Source organism: Ahaetulla prasina, chromosome 2, assembly GCF_028640845.1.
Source record: "Ahaetulla prasina isolate Xishuangbanna chromosome 2, ASM2864084v1, whole genome shotgun sequence".
Classification (NCBI taxonomy): Eukaryota; Metazoa; Chordata; class Lepidosauria; order Squamata; family Colubridae; genus Ahaetulla; species Ahaetulla prasina.
In genome coordinates, this window is record NC_080540.1 from 21493611 (window position 1) to 21510503 (window position 16893).

At 43.8% G+C, this 16893-nt stretch overlaps 1 protein-coding gene across 5 annotated transcripts in view; it reads left to right on the forward strand.

The window, feature by feature from the left end:
• Window positions 1–1119: 1119 nt before the first annotated feature.
• LOC131193319 (SRSF protein kinase 3-like) overlaps window positions 1120–16893 on the forward strand; it is a 32766-nt gene continuing 16992 nt past the window's right edge. For 3 of the 5 annotated variants that reach the window (XR_009153881.1, XM_058173365.1, XM_058173364.1), the window contains exons 1-5: window positions 1120–1280; window positions 5883–5973; window positions 7655–7763; window positions 13063–13150; window positions 15127–15213. Coding sequence is in view for 4 of the 5 variants with exons in the window: in XM_058173365.1 (XP_058029348.1) it covers window positions 5943–5973; window positions 7655–7763; window positions 13063–13150; window positions 15127–15213 (315 nt within the window). In the remaining variant the exon portion in view is untranslated. Of the gene's footprint in view, window positions 1281–5882; window positions 5974–7464; window positions 7534–7654; window positions 7764–13062; window positions 13151–15126; window positions 15214–16893 lie in introns of those variants that run through there. The other 2 variants (XM_058173368.1, XM_058173366.1) reach the window with 2 other exon arrangements.

Below are 16893 nucleotides of genomic sequence, written 5' to 3' on the forward strand. Positions count from 1 at the left end.
CTACATCATTGAAAATGCTCACAAGAAAAATGATTCCCAGTTTGATCTGGTGCTTAAGGCACCAGGCTAGAAAGCCCTGCCTTAGCCATAAAAGCTAAGCCAGCTGGGTGATTTTGGGCCAGTCATTCTCTCTCAGACTAACTCACCTCACAGGGTTGTTGTTATGAGGAAAATACAGGCAGTCCTTGCCTTACAACAGTTCGTTTAGTGGCTGTTCAAAGTTACAACGGCAATGAAAAAAAGTGACTTATGATGGTTTTTCACTCTTACGGCCATTGCAGTATCCCTGTGGCCACGTGATCAAAATTCAGACCCTTTGGCAACTGACTCATATTAATGACGGCTGCAGTGAGGAAGACAGAGTCACTTCACGCCTGTGGCACTTAGCAACGGAAATGTTGGGCTTGATTGTAGCCGTAAGTTGAGGACTTCTTGTACATGATTTAATTAGAGCATCCGTCTGCTCTGAACCCTGGCAGCGAGGAAGGTGTGTCGGATGTGTTCACCACCTTGAATTATTCTTTGTAATAATAAAAGCAGGATAAAAGTGAATAAATTTGTTTTTTAAAATCATTTTAACGAGACAGTGCCCTGCCCTTACAATGAATGAATGACGTTTTTAACTGGCAGGGAGGAGAGTCCTAAACCTGCCGGCTCAACCTCAATTTCCCAGAGAAGGGTGGGTGTGTAGTAGGCCTATGGGCTGCAGCAAGACCTCTGCCTATGAGCCCAGTATGCCTTTCTCCTCTCATGGACATACAGGAAAAAAATAGCTCGAGGGTGAGAGTCAGCCAACTGTACAGTGCAAAAGTTTGCATTTCTCTCCTGGCTATCTGTAAATGCTGATCTATAAATACCCACCCGGGAGATTCCAGATTTTGCTTTGGCAGCAAAGCAGCAACAGAGCCAGGAAAATATTAGAGAGCAAAGCAGGAAGCTGTGGCAACAGGTGCGGAGCGACGAAAAGGAATGATAAAACAAGAACTTCCCAGCTGTCCTGGCCCTGGGTTGCACTGGAGACTTGAGCGCAGTCCAATCCAAACTCTCTCTCATCGACACAGCTATGCCAGGGGATTTGGGACGACCCTCCCTCCCACCCTCTCTCTTTTTGCAGCTGAGCCTCTTTCCAGAGACTAAAAAGAGAAGCAGGCAAAAGCTTCTCGGATGATACTCCCCAAAGCTCCAGAGCCTGGCAGATCAGGAAGTGGGGTCCCCCACAGTCGGCTTAAAAGGTGCATCCGGGGAATGAGCTGGGCTCCCATCCTGATACTGCAGAAGATGTAAGTTTCATGTGTTTGTTGGATTTTAGTGGAAGATAATCTGGTCCAGCTCCAGGACCTGTTTCCAGTCTTAGGAAGACAAAAATGGATCGTTGAGAACTTCAGAAGCTCCTGAAGTTGGCTTGGTTTTTAATTAGCCCAGAAGAACACCCCATTTCTTTATTTCTTCAAACCTCTTGATTTTGCTACCTAATTACATGGATTTCTTCATCATATATGGGGGGGGGGAGTCAGTCACCTTGTCAGACAAATGGCAGCCCACCATATGCTCTTCAAAGGGAAGTCCACTCACCATCTAGTGCAGCGGTCACCAACTGGTGGTCCACGGACCACCACTGGTGATCCGTGAGAAAATTTTGGTGGTCTGCAGAAAAATTATTTGCATTTTTATGTTGCACTAAATACTATTTATCTTTTTAAAAAATTCATATTAGTGGACCACGGGATTTAAAATTATGAATTTTAGTGGTCCCTGAGGTCCGAAAGATTGGCGACCCCTGATCTAGTGTGTTTGTTAATGGCAAACATTGGGAGGAGTAACCAGGGCTAGAATGAATTATGGGCACTCAAATGTTCTTAATCTCGATTGATTGTATTTCTTTATCAAATAAATTGATCAATAACCGATCAATAATATTGATCAATCAGTGATCAAAGTCTGGCTTTACTTTTTATAATACATCGAATAGCTATGGAAGACGATATTCAAGAGACAATATTTTTATTCATACTGTCTCCATTTCACATTAATGCAAAGGTGATTTTGGGGGGTTGTTTTGTATTCAATTAAAAAGCCCCATTTTTTAAAAAAGGGTTTTTTAAAAAAATTTGATTCTCTACTCCAAATGACACATTTGCAGTAAAAAATCAATTTAAAAAACAAATCTTTGATTTTTTTAAAAAATGGGTTTTATTAATTGAATACAGAACGATATATACATATGGATGACCTGTTGAAAAACTTGTGACCTTCAGTAGGTTATAGAAATAAAAAGATACACAGCACCACAATTTTATGATAGTGAAAACCATTGACAAATATTATTGCTAAATTATGGAAATATGATATAAATTGATGCAAATAATGTAAATTTTTTTTTTTTTTTGTTTACATTTATACCCCGCCCTTCTCCGAAGACTCAGGGCGGCTTACAATGTATAGGGCAATAGTCTCATTCTATTTGTATATATTTACAAAGTCAACTTATTGCCCCCCCAACAATCTGGGTCCTCATTTTACCTACCTTATAAAGGATGGAAGGCTGAGTCAACCTTGGGCCGGGCTCGAACCTGCAGTAATTGCAGGCTTTGTGTTCTTAATAACAGGCCTTACCAGGCAGAGCTAAACCGGCCCTTATTCAATGGACATTTGGATCGTGTAACAGAGCCTCCTCCTCCTCCAATGCTCTATTAAACTGTGGATTTATTCCACGTGTCTCATGATTTAGAGATGAAATAGCTGTAGCCAAAATTATTTCCCCATGTTAACCCAGATTTTCTTTCAAGCCAAGCTCTCCCCCCACGAAAGGCTGATAGAGCTGAATAGGTAACCAGAACAGGTTAAACAGCCTGATTAGGTGGCTCAGTGGCTAAGACACTGAGTTCGTCGATCAGAAAGGTCGGCAGTTTGGCGGTTCGGATCCCTAGTACAGGTCTCTTGCGTGAGCAGGGGGTTGGACTAGATGACCTCCAAGGTCCCTTCCAACTCTGTTACTGTTAGAGAGTGTGTGAGAAGTTCCATCTTTCTTCTTCTCTAGAAATGGGAGTCCAAGTTGACTCACACAAGACCAGATTAACCAAGCTTCCCAACAGGAATGCAGGAGCCTTTCCTTGCAATCTCTGCTAATCTTTCTGAAAATCCAGCCAGAGAACCCGAAGAACCTGAGATCTCATCTTGGTATCGTTCCAGGTCCCTGCAGCACAGAGCAGCGATGGCTAGACTCGCCTGCTATCATTTGCATGCAAATCCTTGAAATTCACTCCTGCTGTGACCTCCCCAGCAGGCCTGTTCCAGCATTCAAAGCGATAGAAATAGGCTAATGGACAAAAACAGCAGGAAAATGGTAGAAAGAGAGTGGGGAAAATATAACCTCACGATTGCCTATTGCATTGTGTTGCGTTAGAAACTGAATTGTATTCGTACATTTGTGTGTATTTGTGGGGGAGGGTTGGACTCAGTGGCCTAGTGGCCCTTTTCGATTTCATAATTCTGTGATAAATGGAGGATGGAATATTGCAACCAGTTTGGTCACCACTTTACAAAAAAGATGTTGAGACTTAGGGATAAGTGCACAGAAGAGCAATTATGATGATTAAAGGCCTAAAGACGAAAACATATGAAGAATGGTTGGAGGATTTGGCCAGTCTAGAGAAAAGAAGGACTAGGAGTGACATGATTACAGTATTCCAGTATTTGAGGGGCTGCCACTAAGAAGAGGAGCGGTCAACTTATTTTCCAAAGCACCAGAAGGCAAGACAAGAAATAATGGGCGGAAATTAATCCAGCAGAGAAGCAACCTGGAATTAAGGAGAAACTTCTTAGCAGTGAGAACAATTAACCGGTGGAACAGCTTTGCCTTCAGAAATTGTGGATCCTTCATCACTGGAGGTTTTTAAGAAGAGACTGGACAGCCACTTGTCTGAAATGGTATAGGGTCGCCTGCTTGAGCAGTGGGTTGGACTAGAAGAGCTCCAAGGTCTCGTCCATCTCTATTCTGATTGATTGATTGATTGATTGATTGATTGAAACTGTAGGAAGCCCTCATCCACTTCTTTCAATCTACGGGCATCTTGAGTGTCACAGATACTACAGTATTAAGACAATAGAATCATACCATAGAACCCATTCAGACCATTGAGTCCAACGTCCTATAGCTCACTCATCCTTGAGGTGTCAGCCCTGGAAGCCATCTTTCTCTTTGGATCTTCAGGGCTGCCACATTTAGTGCATAGGCCTGCTGTGAGAAACTGGGAGGAGAGGGGTTGCATGGAAAGGAGATAGATAGCCAAAATAACATTCTTTTCTCTGGGAGTCAAGGACGTTCAGCCTGCACCTGGAGAGGCGTGACTGGGACGCATCTCCAATTGGGACGGTGGATTGATTGGACCACGTGATAGACTTATGGGTGCTCGGGAAGGGACTTTGACTTTCCTTTGGGTGGGGAAAACCCTGGGTGCTTTCAGATTTGGGTTTTCCCAGGTATGCCAATATGTCATCACTAATAAAATGGAACTTTGAGGAACAGCTGGCCTTGGAGTCTTGTTCGGTTGGGGGTGTTACTTGGAACCCTGACATGAGGTGGAAGTGAGCTGTGATGTATAGCAGCCTGGTTTGCCTAGTTGCCCTTTGCCCTGACAATTTTATTTCTGATGGGAAAATGAACCTGGGAACATAAAAACACCCAAGAGGCTTACCTTGAAGTGACTCTTCTGCAGGAGAACCTGCAGCCATCCTATGAGGCAGAGGGATGGGACCAAAGACACCTGGTAGGCTTCCAATGCTGAGGGTGGACTTGAATGGGGAACTTTCTGTTATCAGTCCAGCCCCTTAACCACTACACTTCATTGCCGTTGAAAAGTCTAATGTCTACTTTGAATTTGACTCCTATGGATTTCCTTGACAATATGGCAGACATAGTGTGCCATTGTATCTTCTGGGATGGAATTAAAGTTATTTTAGGGTTTGCACCACAGATTTAAAGCATTTCTCTCCTCAACATGGCAGAAAATCGTAACTTTCCTCTTTTATGTCATTATATTTGGACAAAAGGCCTAGGGAGATGGCAATAAAAGAGGCTTAGAAGTTGTGCATAGCCATGAAATCTAGACTGATCACTCCTGGGACTGATCACTTTCATCCACGGGTGGGCTTCAAAAATTTTAGCAAGGGAAAATTTTACTCTCTGTTTGGTTTATGTATAACAATACCTTGTGATTGACCCGGGAAGCCGGGGGGGGAAGGGAGGGGGGAAGGGGGTTTTGTGGGGGGGGGAGGGAAAAAGGGGGAAAATGTTTTTGTTTCTTAAAACTTTTTCAATAAAAAAAATTTTTAGCAAGGGGTTCTCTGCCCGGTTGCTGGGTGGGCGTGGCCATGGTGGGCGTGGCCTAATCAGCCTCCTGCACCATGGGAGGGAACATTTTTGCCCTCCCCAGCCTCCAGAGGCTTTCCTCGAGCGTCTGAGAGGGTGAAAACAGCCTCCCCTGGCTCTGGAGGCCCTCTGGAGTTCTTCATGAACTTCCAGTAGGCCCATTTTTTTGCCCTCCGCAAGCCTCTGTGCGCACCCTGCACTTACCTGCATCGAAAATGGGCCGCATGGGGACTCCTGGGAGGGGCGGGGTGGGGTGGGTGGGGCCAGCCAGGAGTGGGATTTGGGGGTTCTCCAGACTGCACAGAATCTTAGCTAGAGGTTCTCCTGAACCCCTGAGAACCTCCAGCAGCCCTCTCCTGCTTTCATCTATTCACTTAAATGTGTAGCTATCCTTTATAAGAGGCTGGGAGTTGCAGGGTGTATGTGTGTGTGTGTGTCTATGTTTGGTTGTCTTTTCTTGCTCCTGGTAAGTGTCAACTTACAACTGACTGTGTTGAACTCCTTCTGCTCTTAGATGTAAAACCTCCTCAGCCTAAATAGACCCAGGAACTCTTCCCCTTTGAAGGGTGTTGCCATGGAGGAACCCTCCTTGACCTCTGGTGAAGGTGAGTTTTTTTTTTAATTTGCATTTATATCCCACCCTTCTCCGAAGACTCAGGGCGGCTTACATTGTGTAAGGCAATAGTCTCATTCTATTTGTATATTTATATACAAAGTCAACTTATTGCCCCCCCAACAATCTGGGTCCTCAATTTACCTACCTTATAAAGGATGGAAGGCTGAGTCAACCTTGGGCCTGGTGGGACTTGAACTTGCAGTAATTGCAAGCAGCTGTGTTAGTAACAGACTGTCTTAGCAGTCTGAGCCACCAGAGGCCCAAGCAAGGAGTTATTATTATTTATTTATTATTTTATTAAATTTTTATACCGCCCTTCTCCCGAAGGACTCAGGGCGGTGTACAGCCAGAATAAAAACAAAATATATACAATTTAAAACAACATTTAAAAAGAGCAAATTTTAAAGGCTGATTATTAAAATTTAGACTTAAAAATTTAAAAATATTAAGAATACCCAATTAAAATTCAACACAAATTATGCCAGTCCCGCTTTAATAAATAAATATGTTTTGAGCTCACAACGGAAGGTCCGAAGATCAGGCACTTGACGCAGGCCAGGAGGAAGTTCGTTCCAGAGCGTCACTGCCCCCACAGAGAAGGCCCTACTCCTGGGGGCCGCCAGCCGACACTGTTTGGCGGACGGCACCCTGAGGAGACCCTCTCTGTGAGAGCGTACGGGTCGGTGGGAGGCAAGCAAGTCCTGCTTAACCTTGGATTAACCAACCCTTGAGGTAGATGGCAGGGCTGTGCTACATTAGGAAGGAAAGGAGTCTCTGTGGATTTTATGCCGCTAGTCCTTGTTGACTATAGGGGCCAGTGCTCAACTCCATTTCAAGGTCGTGAGCCAACGCTGTCCAACGCTGTTTCCACAGTCATGTAGCCAGCATTATGTCTCTGAGTGCTGGTATCCTCCCACCAAAATAGTACCTATTTATCTCCTCCCGTTTGCCTGCTTTCGAATTACTAGATGGATGGAAGCTGGGCCAAGTAACGGGAACTTGCACCATCGCACAGCGCTTGGGTCTCAAACACGGGCTGTCAACTTTCCAGCTGTCAAGCCCAGCTTCTTAACTGCTGACCCATCCTGCTGCCATATAATCATCACACACACAAAAATACATGGCTTAAAGATTCAACAGCGGATTCCCCACAGTCAAAAATGTAGTTGCGATTCAGTGTGCCATACACACACACAACCTTAGAGAGGGAAGCTAAACATAATTAGCAAGTTCACTGCGCATTTGAGAACTTTCTTAAACTATCTTCGCATTAATCTCATTGCAGAGAGTGCTTCTTGTTATATTGTGAAGTATATACATCATTGTAAAACTAAGCAACCAGCCTTTGGATGCCTCTTACAAATGGTCCTACACTTACAATCAGAATTGAGTCCAGAGTTACAATTGTTAAGCTAGGCAGTTGTTAAATGAATCATGCTTCCTTTAAACAAATTTGGCTTTTTCCATTTACTTTGCTTAGCATGGCCCCAGGACGCTGTATAACCATTGTAAATACACGCCAGATGCCAAGCAACCCAATTTTGACCAGGTGATGCTACATTGATTATAAGTCACATTTTTCAGTACTGTAACTTTAAAGGTTCCCTAAGTGGACAAGTTGACAACTACCTGTAGTAACATAGTGATTCCAATTTCCGCCTTTTTTGCAGACGGCTACTATCCGGTGAAGAAAGGAGAGACATTCAATGGAAGGTACCACGTGGTCCAAAATCTGGGCTATGGGTACTTCTCAACAGTCTGGCTTTGCCAAGATGCTGGGTGAGTAAACAAAATGACCAGATCTTAATTAACTTTTTGATAACCCAAAGTGATACGGAGGCATTCTGCTATTGAAGAAGGGTTATAGCTTGACAGAATCATTTTTATGGCATGGAACATAGTTTTAATTCCAGTGTAAGAGAAATTTGGTTTGAAGTGGTGGTGCCGGTTCCTTTGTAAACCTTACAGAGAAAGGACAGAGATGTACACCAGAGGTGGGTTTCAGCAGGTTCTGACCAGTTCTGGAGAACCGCTAGCGGAAATTTTGAGTAGCTCGGAGAACCGGTAAATACCACCTCTGACTGGCCCTGCCTGCATCTAGTGTCTGCCTCCCGAATCCCACCTGATCGGGAGGAAATGGGAATTTTGCAGTAGCCTTCCCCTGGAGTGGGGTAGGAATGGAGATTTTACAGAATCCTTCCCCTGCCATGCCCACCAAGCCACACCCACAGAACCAGTAGTAAAAAAAAAATTGAATCCAACCACTGGTGTACACCCCCTCCTATTTTCCTGTTACAAGAGTGTATGGGTTTCCTTAGAAGACAGTGGTATCTGCTCTCCTACCCTTTGAAAGATTATATTAAATTTACCTTCCTCAATTTAGTAATCTTCATGCTGACTAGAGAATTCTGGGACCCTAATACTTCTGGGAGACACCAGTTTGGAGAAGCAATAGCAATAGCCCTTAGACTTATATACTGCTTCACAGTGCTTCACAGCCCTCACTAAGCGATTTACAGAGTCAGTGTATTTCCTTCCACAATCTGGGTCCTCATTTTACCAACCTGGGAAGGATGGAAGACTGAGTCAGGATCGAACTGCTGGCAGTTGGCAGAATTAGGCTGCAATACTGCGTTCTAACCACTGCTGCACCATGGTTCCATGCCACCATGGTTCACTGAGAAGTATTCAGGTTGGCGGACAAATCATTCATTTTTTTTAAAATTAGTTTTTATTAAAGTTTAGAACTAAGAACAATGTAAAAGAGTATAAGGAAAGAAGAAAAAGGTGCAAGGAAAATATTTAAAAGAAAGAAAAAATATACACAGTAAAGAAAAAAGAAGATAGATATAAACAAATTCCCCCTTCAACTTGACAAGTAGAAACGATTTCAGTAATTTAGCACTTTCTCCGATACTATTGAAAATAGAATAAAAAGTCTCTTTTTCCTATATCTCAGCTTGTGTCTATAAACAAATCTTTAAGCCCTTGTAATTATGTCAGCAAAAAAATCCATTAAGCGTTACCAGAAACAACATATATATTTTAATCTCAATCAAATAAATTAACTTTGTATTTTTCCTTTGCTTTTAATAATCTTCATCACTAAATCTCTTTAAATAGTGTCCCAGAACTTGATTTCTTTTCATCGTCCTTCAAAACTTTTAACACTTCTTGTTTGCAAATCCAAAATAGTTATCCGAGTCATTATTTGTGATTTGTTATTTGCACATCCCTTTTAATTATTAAGTCATCAGCTAGTTTTATTTGTAAATCCAATGTGACATTGTTTTCCATTATCATTATAATAATCTGTCATTTTAAAATCCACATTGGAATCAGCCTCAGTCTCTGCCTTATCCAGTAAAACCAGTTCCTCTTCTATAATCCCTTCTGAATCAGGTTTTATGATAGCAGACAATATTAAGAATAATTTCTGAGTGCATTGTTCCCAAATATCCTTGAATTCTTCCAAAGTTACAGTGCTCCATTCAGTATTAGTGGGTCTTTTCTCCTTTATTTATAATCTTTGCTTCTTTTCGGTTCTCTCTAACGTCCAACCTTCAAAATCCCATCTTATGGTTTTTTTAATCAACAGAATTTTCCCACAGGAAGAATTGTTGTCATTAATTTTAAACTCTTATTCTCCATTCCCACCCCACTCCAGGGGAAGGATACTGTAAAATCTCTATTCCCACTGCACTCCAGGGAAAGGTTACTCCAAATCCCCATTTCCTCCCAATCAGCTGGGAATTGGGAGGCAGAGAATAGATGGGGGTGGGGTCAGTCAGAATTTTTACTACTGGTTCTCCGAACTACTCAAAATTTCTGCTATCGGTTCTCCAGAACTCATCAGAACCTGCTGAAACCCACCTCTGGTACAGAAAGATAGCCAAAATAACATTCTTTTCTCTGGGAGTCAAGGACATTCAGCCTGCACCTGCAGAGGCGTGACTGGGACACATCTCCAATTGGGACGGAACTGGTCATCAGCAGAGTGATTTTCAGTTCACCCTGGCTTTCCAGGAAGTCAGTAGACAAATAATTCATGAGAAGCACACATCAAAGATTCTTCCAGATAGACCTTTTTATTATGCAATCGTTCTGTCGCACTCAATAACTGGATGGATTGTCCGGGCAATGTTGTTTTCTGTCAGTAACTGACAGGCCCAAGAACCAAAGAAGACACATAAAATTACTTCAGAGCAGTTTCCTTTGTTCCTCGTCACCTACAGACAGAAATCTTGCCCAACTACAGCAACTATTTGCATCACTATACATACTACTCTGAGAATTCCTAGGGAGGAGCCTTCTGCATTCTCTTTCTGCTGACCAAACTGCCTAAGTTTTCCTGTCTTTTTGCCCTCTGGAATGCAGCCACTCCTTCCGACATTCCATCACAGTAATAGATGTCTTCCTATTTCTTCTACCATCTTTTTTCCCCTTCATCTCAAGACAATCCACGGAGCAGGAAAGGATGGAATAATTGCACAGAGACATTTGGTTGAAAGTGCTTTATTATGCTCTTCATTGGAAACAACCTTAACCCAGCATTGGAACCTGGGAACTAGAGGAAAGACTGGAGAACTCGGCAATGCCTTTCTTAAACAGGCTGGACGAGTGACTTAGATGTAATAGTGTGTGGGAATGACCTTGGAAAACAAAGGGAGAAGGGGTGCAGTCAAGTAAGAGACAGCATAGCCCACGGCTGCATAATGGGAGAAGAAAGAAACTCAGAAGGAAAACCCACCACCACCACCAGGGGTGCTATTCAGCAGGTTCTGACAGGTTCTGGAGAACCAGTAGCGGAAATTTTGAATAGTTCGGAGAACCGGCAAATACCACCTCTGGCTGGCCCCAGAGTGGGCTGGGAATGGAGATTTTGCAATATCCTTCCCCCAGGAGTGGGAAGGGAATGGGGCAGTGGTGGGATTAATTTTTTTTTACTACCGATTCTGTGGGCGTGGCTTGGTGCACGTGGCAATGCTTGGTGGGCGTGGCTTGGTGGGCATGGCAGGAGAAGGATACTGTAAAATCTCCATTCCCTCCCCACTCCAAGGGAAGGATACTGCAAAACCCCCATTCGCTCCTGATCAGCTGAGACTCAGGAGGCAGAGAATAGATGGGGGCGGGGCCAGTCAGAAGTGGTATTTACCAGTTCTCCGAACTACTCAAAATTTCCCCTACCAGTTCTCCAGAACTGGTCAGAACCTGCTGAAACCCACCTCTGGAATGGGGATTTTGCGATATCCTTCCCCTGGAGTGGGGTGGGAATGGAGATTTTGAAGTATCCTTCCCCTGCCATGCCCACCAAGCCACGCCCACAGAACTGGTAGTAAAAAGAATTGAATTCCACCACTGCCCCCAGCCCAGGTTCTCAAGCAGGAGATTTGTTTTTCCAGGTGTGTAAGATTCTATTAATGTAGCCTTATAATAAAACAGAATTAACTCTCTGAGTTTCATGCCTGGTCTACCTGGGTACAGGGAATAAATTCATATCAGGCTACAAGGGAAAATGGAACTCTAGGCTTTGCTTCCCTAGAACAGCTCAGTCCTTTAAAATTAGAGGGTCATTGCTGGTCTGGCATTTTTCTCTGGATACAGCGCTGGGGGAAGTTTAGGAAACCAGATATTATTCCATGTGTGCGTGCTGAAATCTTGGGAGCAGAAGAAGTACAGACTTGAGAGATTTTCCCTTTTTGCAACAGAGGCATCCTTAATAAGGGCCTCTGTGGCTCAGACTGGTAAGATAGTCTGTTATTAACAGCAGCTGCTTGCAATTACTGCAGGTTCAAGTCCCACCAGGCCCAAGGTTGACTCAGCCTTCCAGCCTTTATAAGGTAGGTAAAATGAGGACCCAGATTGTTGGGGGCAATAAGTTGACTTTGTATATAATATACAAATGGATGAAGACTATTGCTTGACATAGTGTAAGCCGCCCTGAGTCTTCGGAGAAGGGCGGGATATAAATGCAAATAAAAAAAAATAGATACCTCCACTCCGTGGTGAGATGTCTATCTTGCTGTAAGAAAAGAGCAGGCTGAGCTGGAAGGGCAGAGTTAAAAATGTCATCAGTTTGGAATCATTGCATTGCTAAAAGAGACCCAAGTCCAGCCCTCCATGAATTCTGTTGACCCTAATCTAGTGCCGATTTCGCTTTGACCAGATTTTTGTGTATAGGTAGCAATAATATCTTCTGTATTTTGAATTCAATTAATGCTTCTGGTTATTTGTATTTGACACCTGCCTAGCACGTATTCCCCTCCCACACATCTATTTCCTACTCTGTGTTTGGCTAGAAGATAGCTGTCCTCCTTGCATTGTACCTTACCAGCTACACCTATCCCAGTGATGGCAAGCCTATGGCACGCATGCCGGAAGTGGCACACAGAGCCATCTCTCCAGGCACGCCAGCTCTTACCCGTTGCTCTTCCAGGTTCTGGCGCACCAGCTGGTCTTCACACACACATGCACAGCAGAAACCGAAAGACCAGGTGACCGGCATGCACACGCACTCCGGAAACCAGAAGCTCAGCTTTCCAGCGTGTGCATGTGCGCTGGGGAACTGCTCTTCCAGTTTCCGGTACTCCCATGCCTGCGCACTAGGGAGCTGTTCTTCCAGTTTCTAACGCCAGTAGTGCTATTCAGCCAGTTCTGTCCGGTTCGGGTGAACTGGTAGCAGCGGCTGAGGGAGGCTCCGCCCACCCACCCAGACGTCTTCAAGTCCCGTTTTTTATGCTCTGAGCATGTGCACACACTCCCATTTGCAAACCGATAGTGAAGGTAAGTGAATGCCACCCCTGGCGCACGCGCACTCCCGTTTCGGCACTCAGTGCCGAAAAGGTTCGCCAACACTGACCTATCCACTTCAATATTCAAATCTTTCAAGGAAACCATCACATCCCATTTTACCTTTAAAAGTTGAAAGCGGCCTTCATCATTCCGTGGACTTCCATAGCCAGATTCGGAAATGTAAGCTAATGTCCGAAACAGCAGCCAATGGAATTCAAAGCAACCCAAAGACAAGAAAAAAGATCTTTTATTCTGTACTCATTTTAAGCAATGTGTTTTATTTCAGGAAAAAGAGGTGCGTGGCTGTGAAGGTACCCAAAGGAGGGGAGAATTTTGCTGAGGCAGCCCTGGATGAAGTCATGCTCCTTCGCTATGTAAGTATCAACAAGTAACAAGGTTGGAAGGGACTTCGGAGGTCTTCTAGTCCAGGGGTCTCCAACCTTGTCCACTTTAAGACTTGTGGACTTCAACTCCCAGAGTTCCCAGCTTTGCTGGCTGAGGTACTCTGGGAGTTGAAGTCCACAGGTCTTAAAGTGGACAAAGTTGGAGACCCCTGTTCTAGTCCAACCACCTGCTTATACAGGAGACAGTTTTTCATTCCAGACAGATGATTGTCCAATCCCTTCTCAAAAGCCTCCAGAGATGGAACACCCATAACTTCTGAAGACATGTTGATCCACTGGTTAATTGTTCTTACCATTAGGAAATTCCCAGTTGGTTCTTTCCTTGATTAGTTTCCACCCATTGTTGCTTGTCTTGCCTTCTGGTGCTTTGGAAAATAAGTTGACCCACCTCCTCTCTGTGGCAACCCCTCACATATTGGAACATTGCTATCATGTCACCCCTTAGTTCTTCTTTTCACTAGACTGGCCATAATCAATTCCTGCAACCGTTCTTCAAATGAATCAGGAGGAACCCAATCTGAATTCCAATTTCGAGAATCTATAAAGCAGAGTTTCTCAACCTTGGCAGCTTGAAGAAGGGTGGACTGCAACTCCCAGAATTCCCCAGCCAGCATAGGCTGGCTGGGGAATTCTGGGAGGTGAAGTTCACCCCTCTTCAAGCTGCCAAGGTTGAGAAACACTACTATAAAGGAATGGGGGAAACCTCTGGCCCACAAAATCTAGTTTGGCCCATCAGGTTGGCCCATCTGGCCAGCATCATCTCCTCCTGACCTTTGCATGTTCAAATACCCTACCACCTGGTCCACATTTCATTCATTTCCCTTGAGCAGAGGCGAAGACATCAGGAGCAGGGGTCTCCAACCTAGGCAACTTTAAGACTTGTGGACTTCAACTCCCAGAGTTCCCAGCTTTGCTGGCTGAGGTACTCTGGGAGTTGAAGTCCATAAGTCTTAAAGTTGCCAAGGTTGAGAAACACTACTATAAAGGAATGGGGGAAACCTCTGGCCCACAAAATCTAGTTTGGCCCATCAGGTTGGCCCATCTGGCCAGCATCATCTCCTCCTGACCTTTGCATGTTCAAATACCCTACCACCTGGTCCACATTTCATTCATTTCCCTTGAGCAGAGGCGAAGACATCAGAGCAGGGGTCTCCAACCTAGGCAACTTTAAGACTTGTGGACTTCAACTCCCAGAGTTCCCAGCTTTGCTGGCTGAGGTACTCTGGGAGTTGAAGTCCATAAGTCTTAAAGTTGCCAAGGTTGGAGACCCCTGATCAGGAGGATTGTTGAACAGCAAAAAGTGGAGGATGTCTATCCAGATGTTCCTGCTAGTTCATCCCACTTTGATTCACAAGGCTTGTCGAGAAAGGCACTTTATTCTACTCCAGTGGAGGCCTATAGAACATCTGAGGCCAACCAGTTATTTCTAATCTACAGCAAGTTCAGTCAGTGTGTCTTAAGTGGTAGCTCAGCGTGCAATGGACAGGCCCATTTTTTTCTGTGCTCCATAAAGAACAAGATGGATTGTTCCAGTGCCTGCTCATGTATATAAATCTAGATTCCAATTATCTCTAAATTGCAGACTGAGGACAGTTCAAGACACTCTAAAAAAATGAGTGATTTACATAAATTCTGTATAATTGTATAGCTGGCAGGAGTCATTCAGTCCAAACTTTTGTTCAGTGAAGGAATTTAAATTAAGACAGCCGTAACAGATGGCTAGCTAGCCCCTGCTGGAATACATCCAGAAAAGTAAAATCCACCACCTCTTTGGTACTTACTTTCCCTGCTACACTGCTCTTACATTTCCAGAAGTCTTTCTTAACCCTCAATCAAATCTCTCTTCCTGTAAGCTAAGCCTGCAATTCCCTGCTTTGCATTCTAGGATGACAAGAGAAAAGACTGTAGCTTTCTTTGTCGGGTCACCCTTCTTCCTCTTTCGACAGGTGAATAGCAAGAGGAGGAAAGACCGGGGCAGCGATTACATCATCCACCTTTTGGATGATTTCAAAATGATCGGCAAAAATGGTTTCCATATCCTTTGACTGATAGCACAGGGAGCATCAGGCCAGCAAGCTAGACTTGCATTATCTAAATGCCTCCTCCTTCAACAGTGCGTCCTCCAGATAAAATGGACCACGACACTCTTGATCCGATGGGAAGTGTTGATGGGAATTGTAGTTCCATACATCTGTAAAATCCTAAATTGGGGGAGCCAATATTGACAAGGCTAATGATGGTATCCAGGGACAGAAGCTGAGATAGTTAGATAGATAGATATTGTAGATAGATATTGTAGATAGATGATAGATAGATAGATAGATAGATAGATAGATAGATAGATAGATAGATAGATAGATAGATAGATAGATAGATAGATAGATAGATAGATGATGGTGATAGACATAGATAGATAGATAGATAGATAGATAGATAGATAGATAGATAGATAGATAGATATAGCCAGATAGGTAGATACTGTAGATAGATAGATAGATGATAGATCGATTGATTGATCGATCAATCAATATAGATGATAGTTTATTAAAATTTTATAACTACCCATCTCAGTCAATGATTCTGGATGACTTACAATTCAAAAAGAAATATAATACATGTAAAAATACTAAAAACATTTTAAAACTAAAAACATCCTAATTAAATATATCCAGGAGGAAGATATTTAATTAGCAATACGGCCAGGAAACGTTAACACATTCAGCACCCTTAATCATGGAAACATAGCCAGATTTTTAGGGCCCCTACGAAAGGCTAGCAGGGTTGGGGCCATTCTGAATATCCAAAGGGAAGATGTTCCGCAGAGCAAGGGCCACTGCGGAAAAAGGCCATCTCCTGGGACCAGCCTGGCCAATCAGTAAAATGAAGGGAGGAATTAAAATATCGCTTGAATGTTTTGTTTTGTTTTAATTTTATTCAGTGAAAGTGGTTTTGTGTGGTTTGCACAGATTCATTAGGGAGACGGCATCTGCCCTCAGACTTCGTTTGCAAAAATAAGATTCATAAGGAAAGAGAGCAGAGGTGAAGATGGAGAAGGTGGTGGGAAAGCGATCTCTTTCTTGGAACGTTTCCCCAGAGAACTGGGATGAAAACAGCCCTTGGGAGAAGAGAGCTGCGGCTCAGGTGACAGCTTGGAAAAAGCTCAAGGCGGCTGATCCCGTCAGAGAGGTGATGAAATCGCACTGCAGCTGTTCTCCTACCTCTGTGTGGCAGCCTGACAGAAGAGCAATTTCTCTCTCGGGGCAGACAGTTGGAGGGAAGAGCCGATTCAAACGCGCGGCAGGTCCCTGACAGGGAACGGGGCTAACTATGGTTCCTCTGTTCCCTCCTGTCAGTGAATTTGTGGCTTTGGCTGAAAAACTGCAGACAGGCAGGGGAGATCTTTTAACTTCCATTAAATAATTTGCTTGGTTGTTTGACCACATTTCAACCTGCTGCAATCCCAAAGGGAGGTGACCTAGGATAGTAGCAGAAATCAAGATTACATAGAGAAGAGCCAAAACATTACAATGGTCAATATAATCAATGATTCCTGCAATGAGCACCCACCCATTCATGGGAACATTTTTAACAGAATAACAGAGTTGGAAGGGACCTTGGAGGTCTTCTAGTCCAACCCCCCCCTACTCAAGCAGGAGACCCTGTACCAAAGGTGGGTTTCAGCAAGTTCTGACCAGTTCTGGAGAACCGGTAGT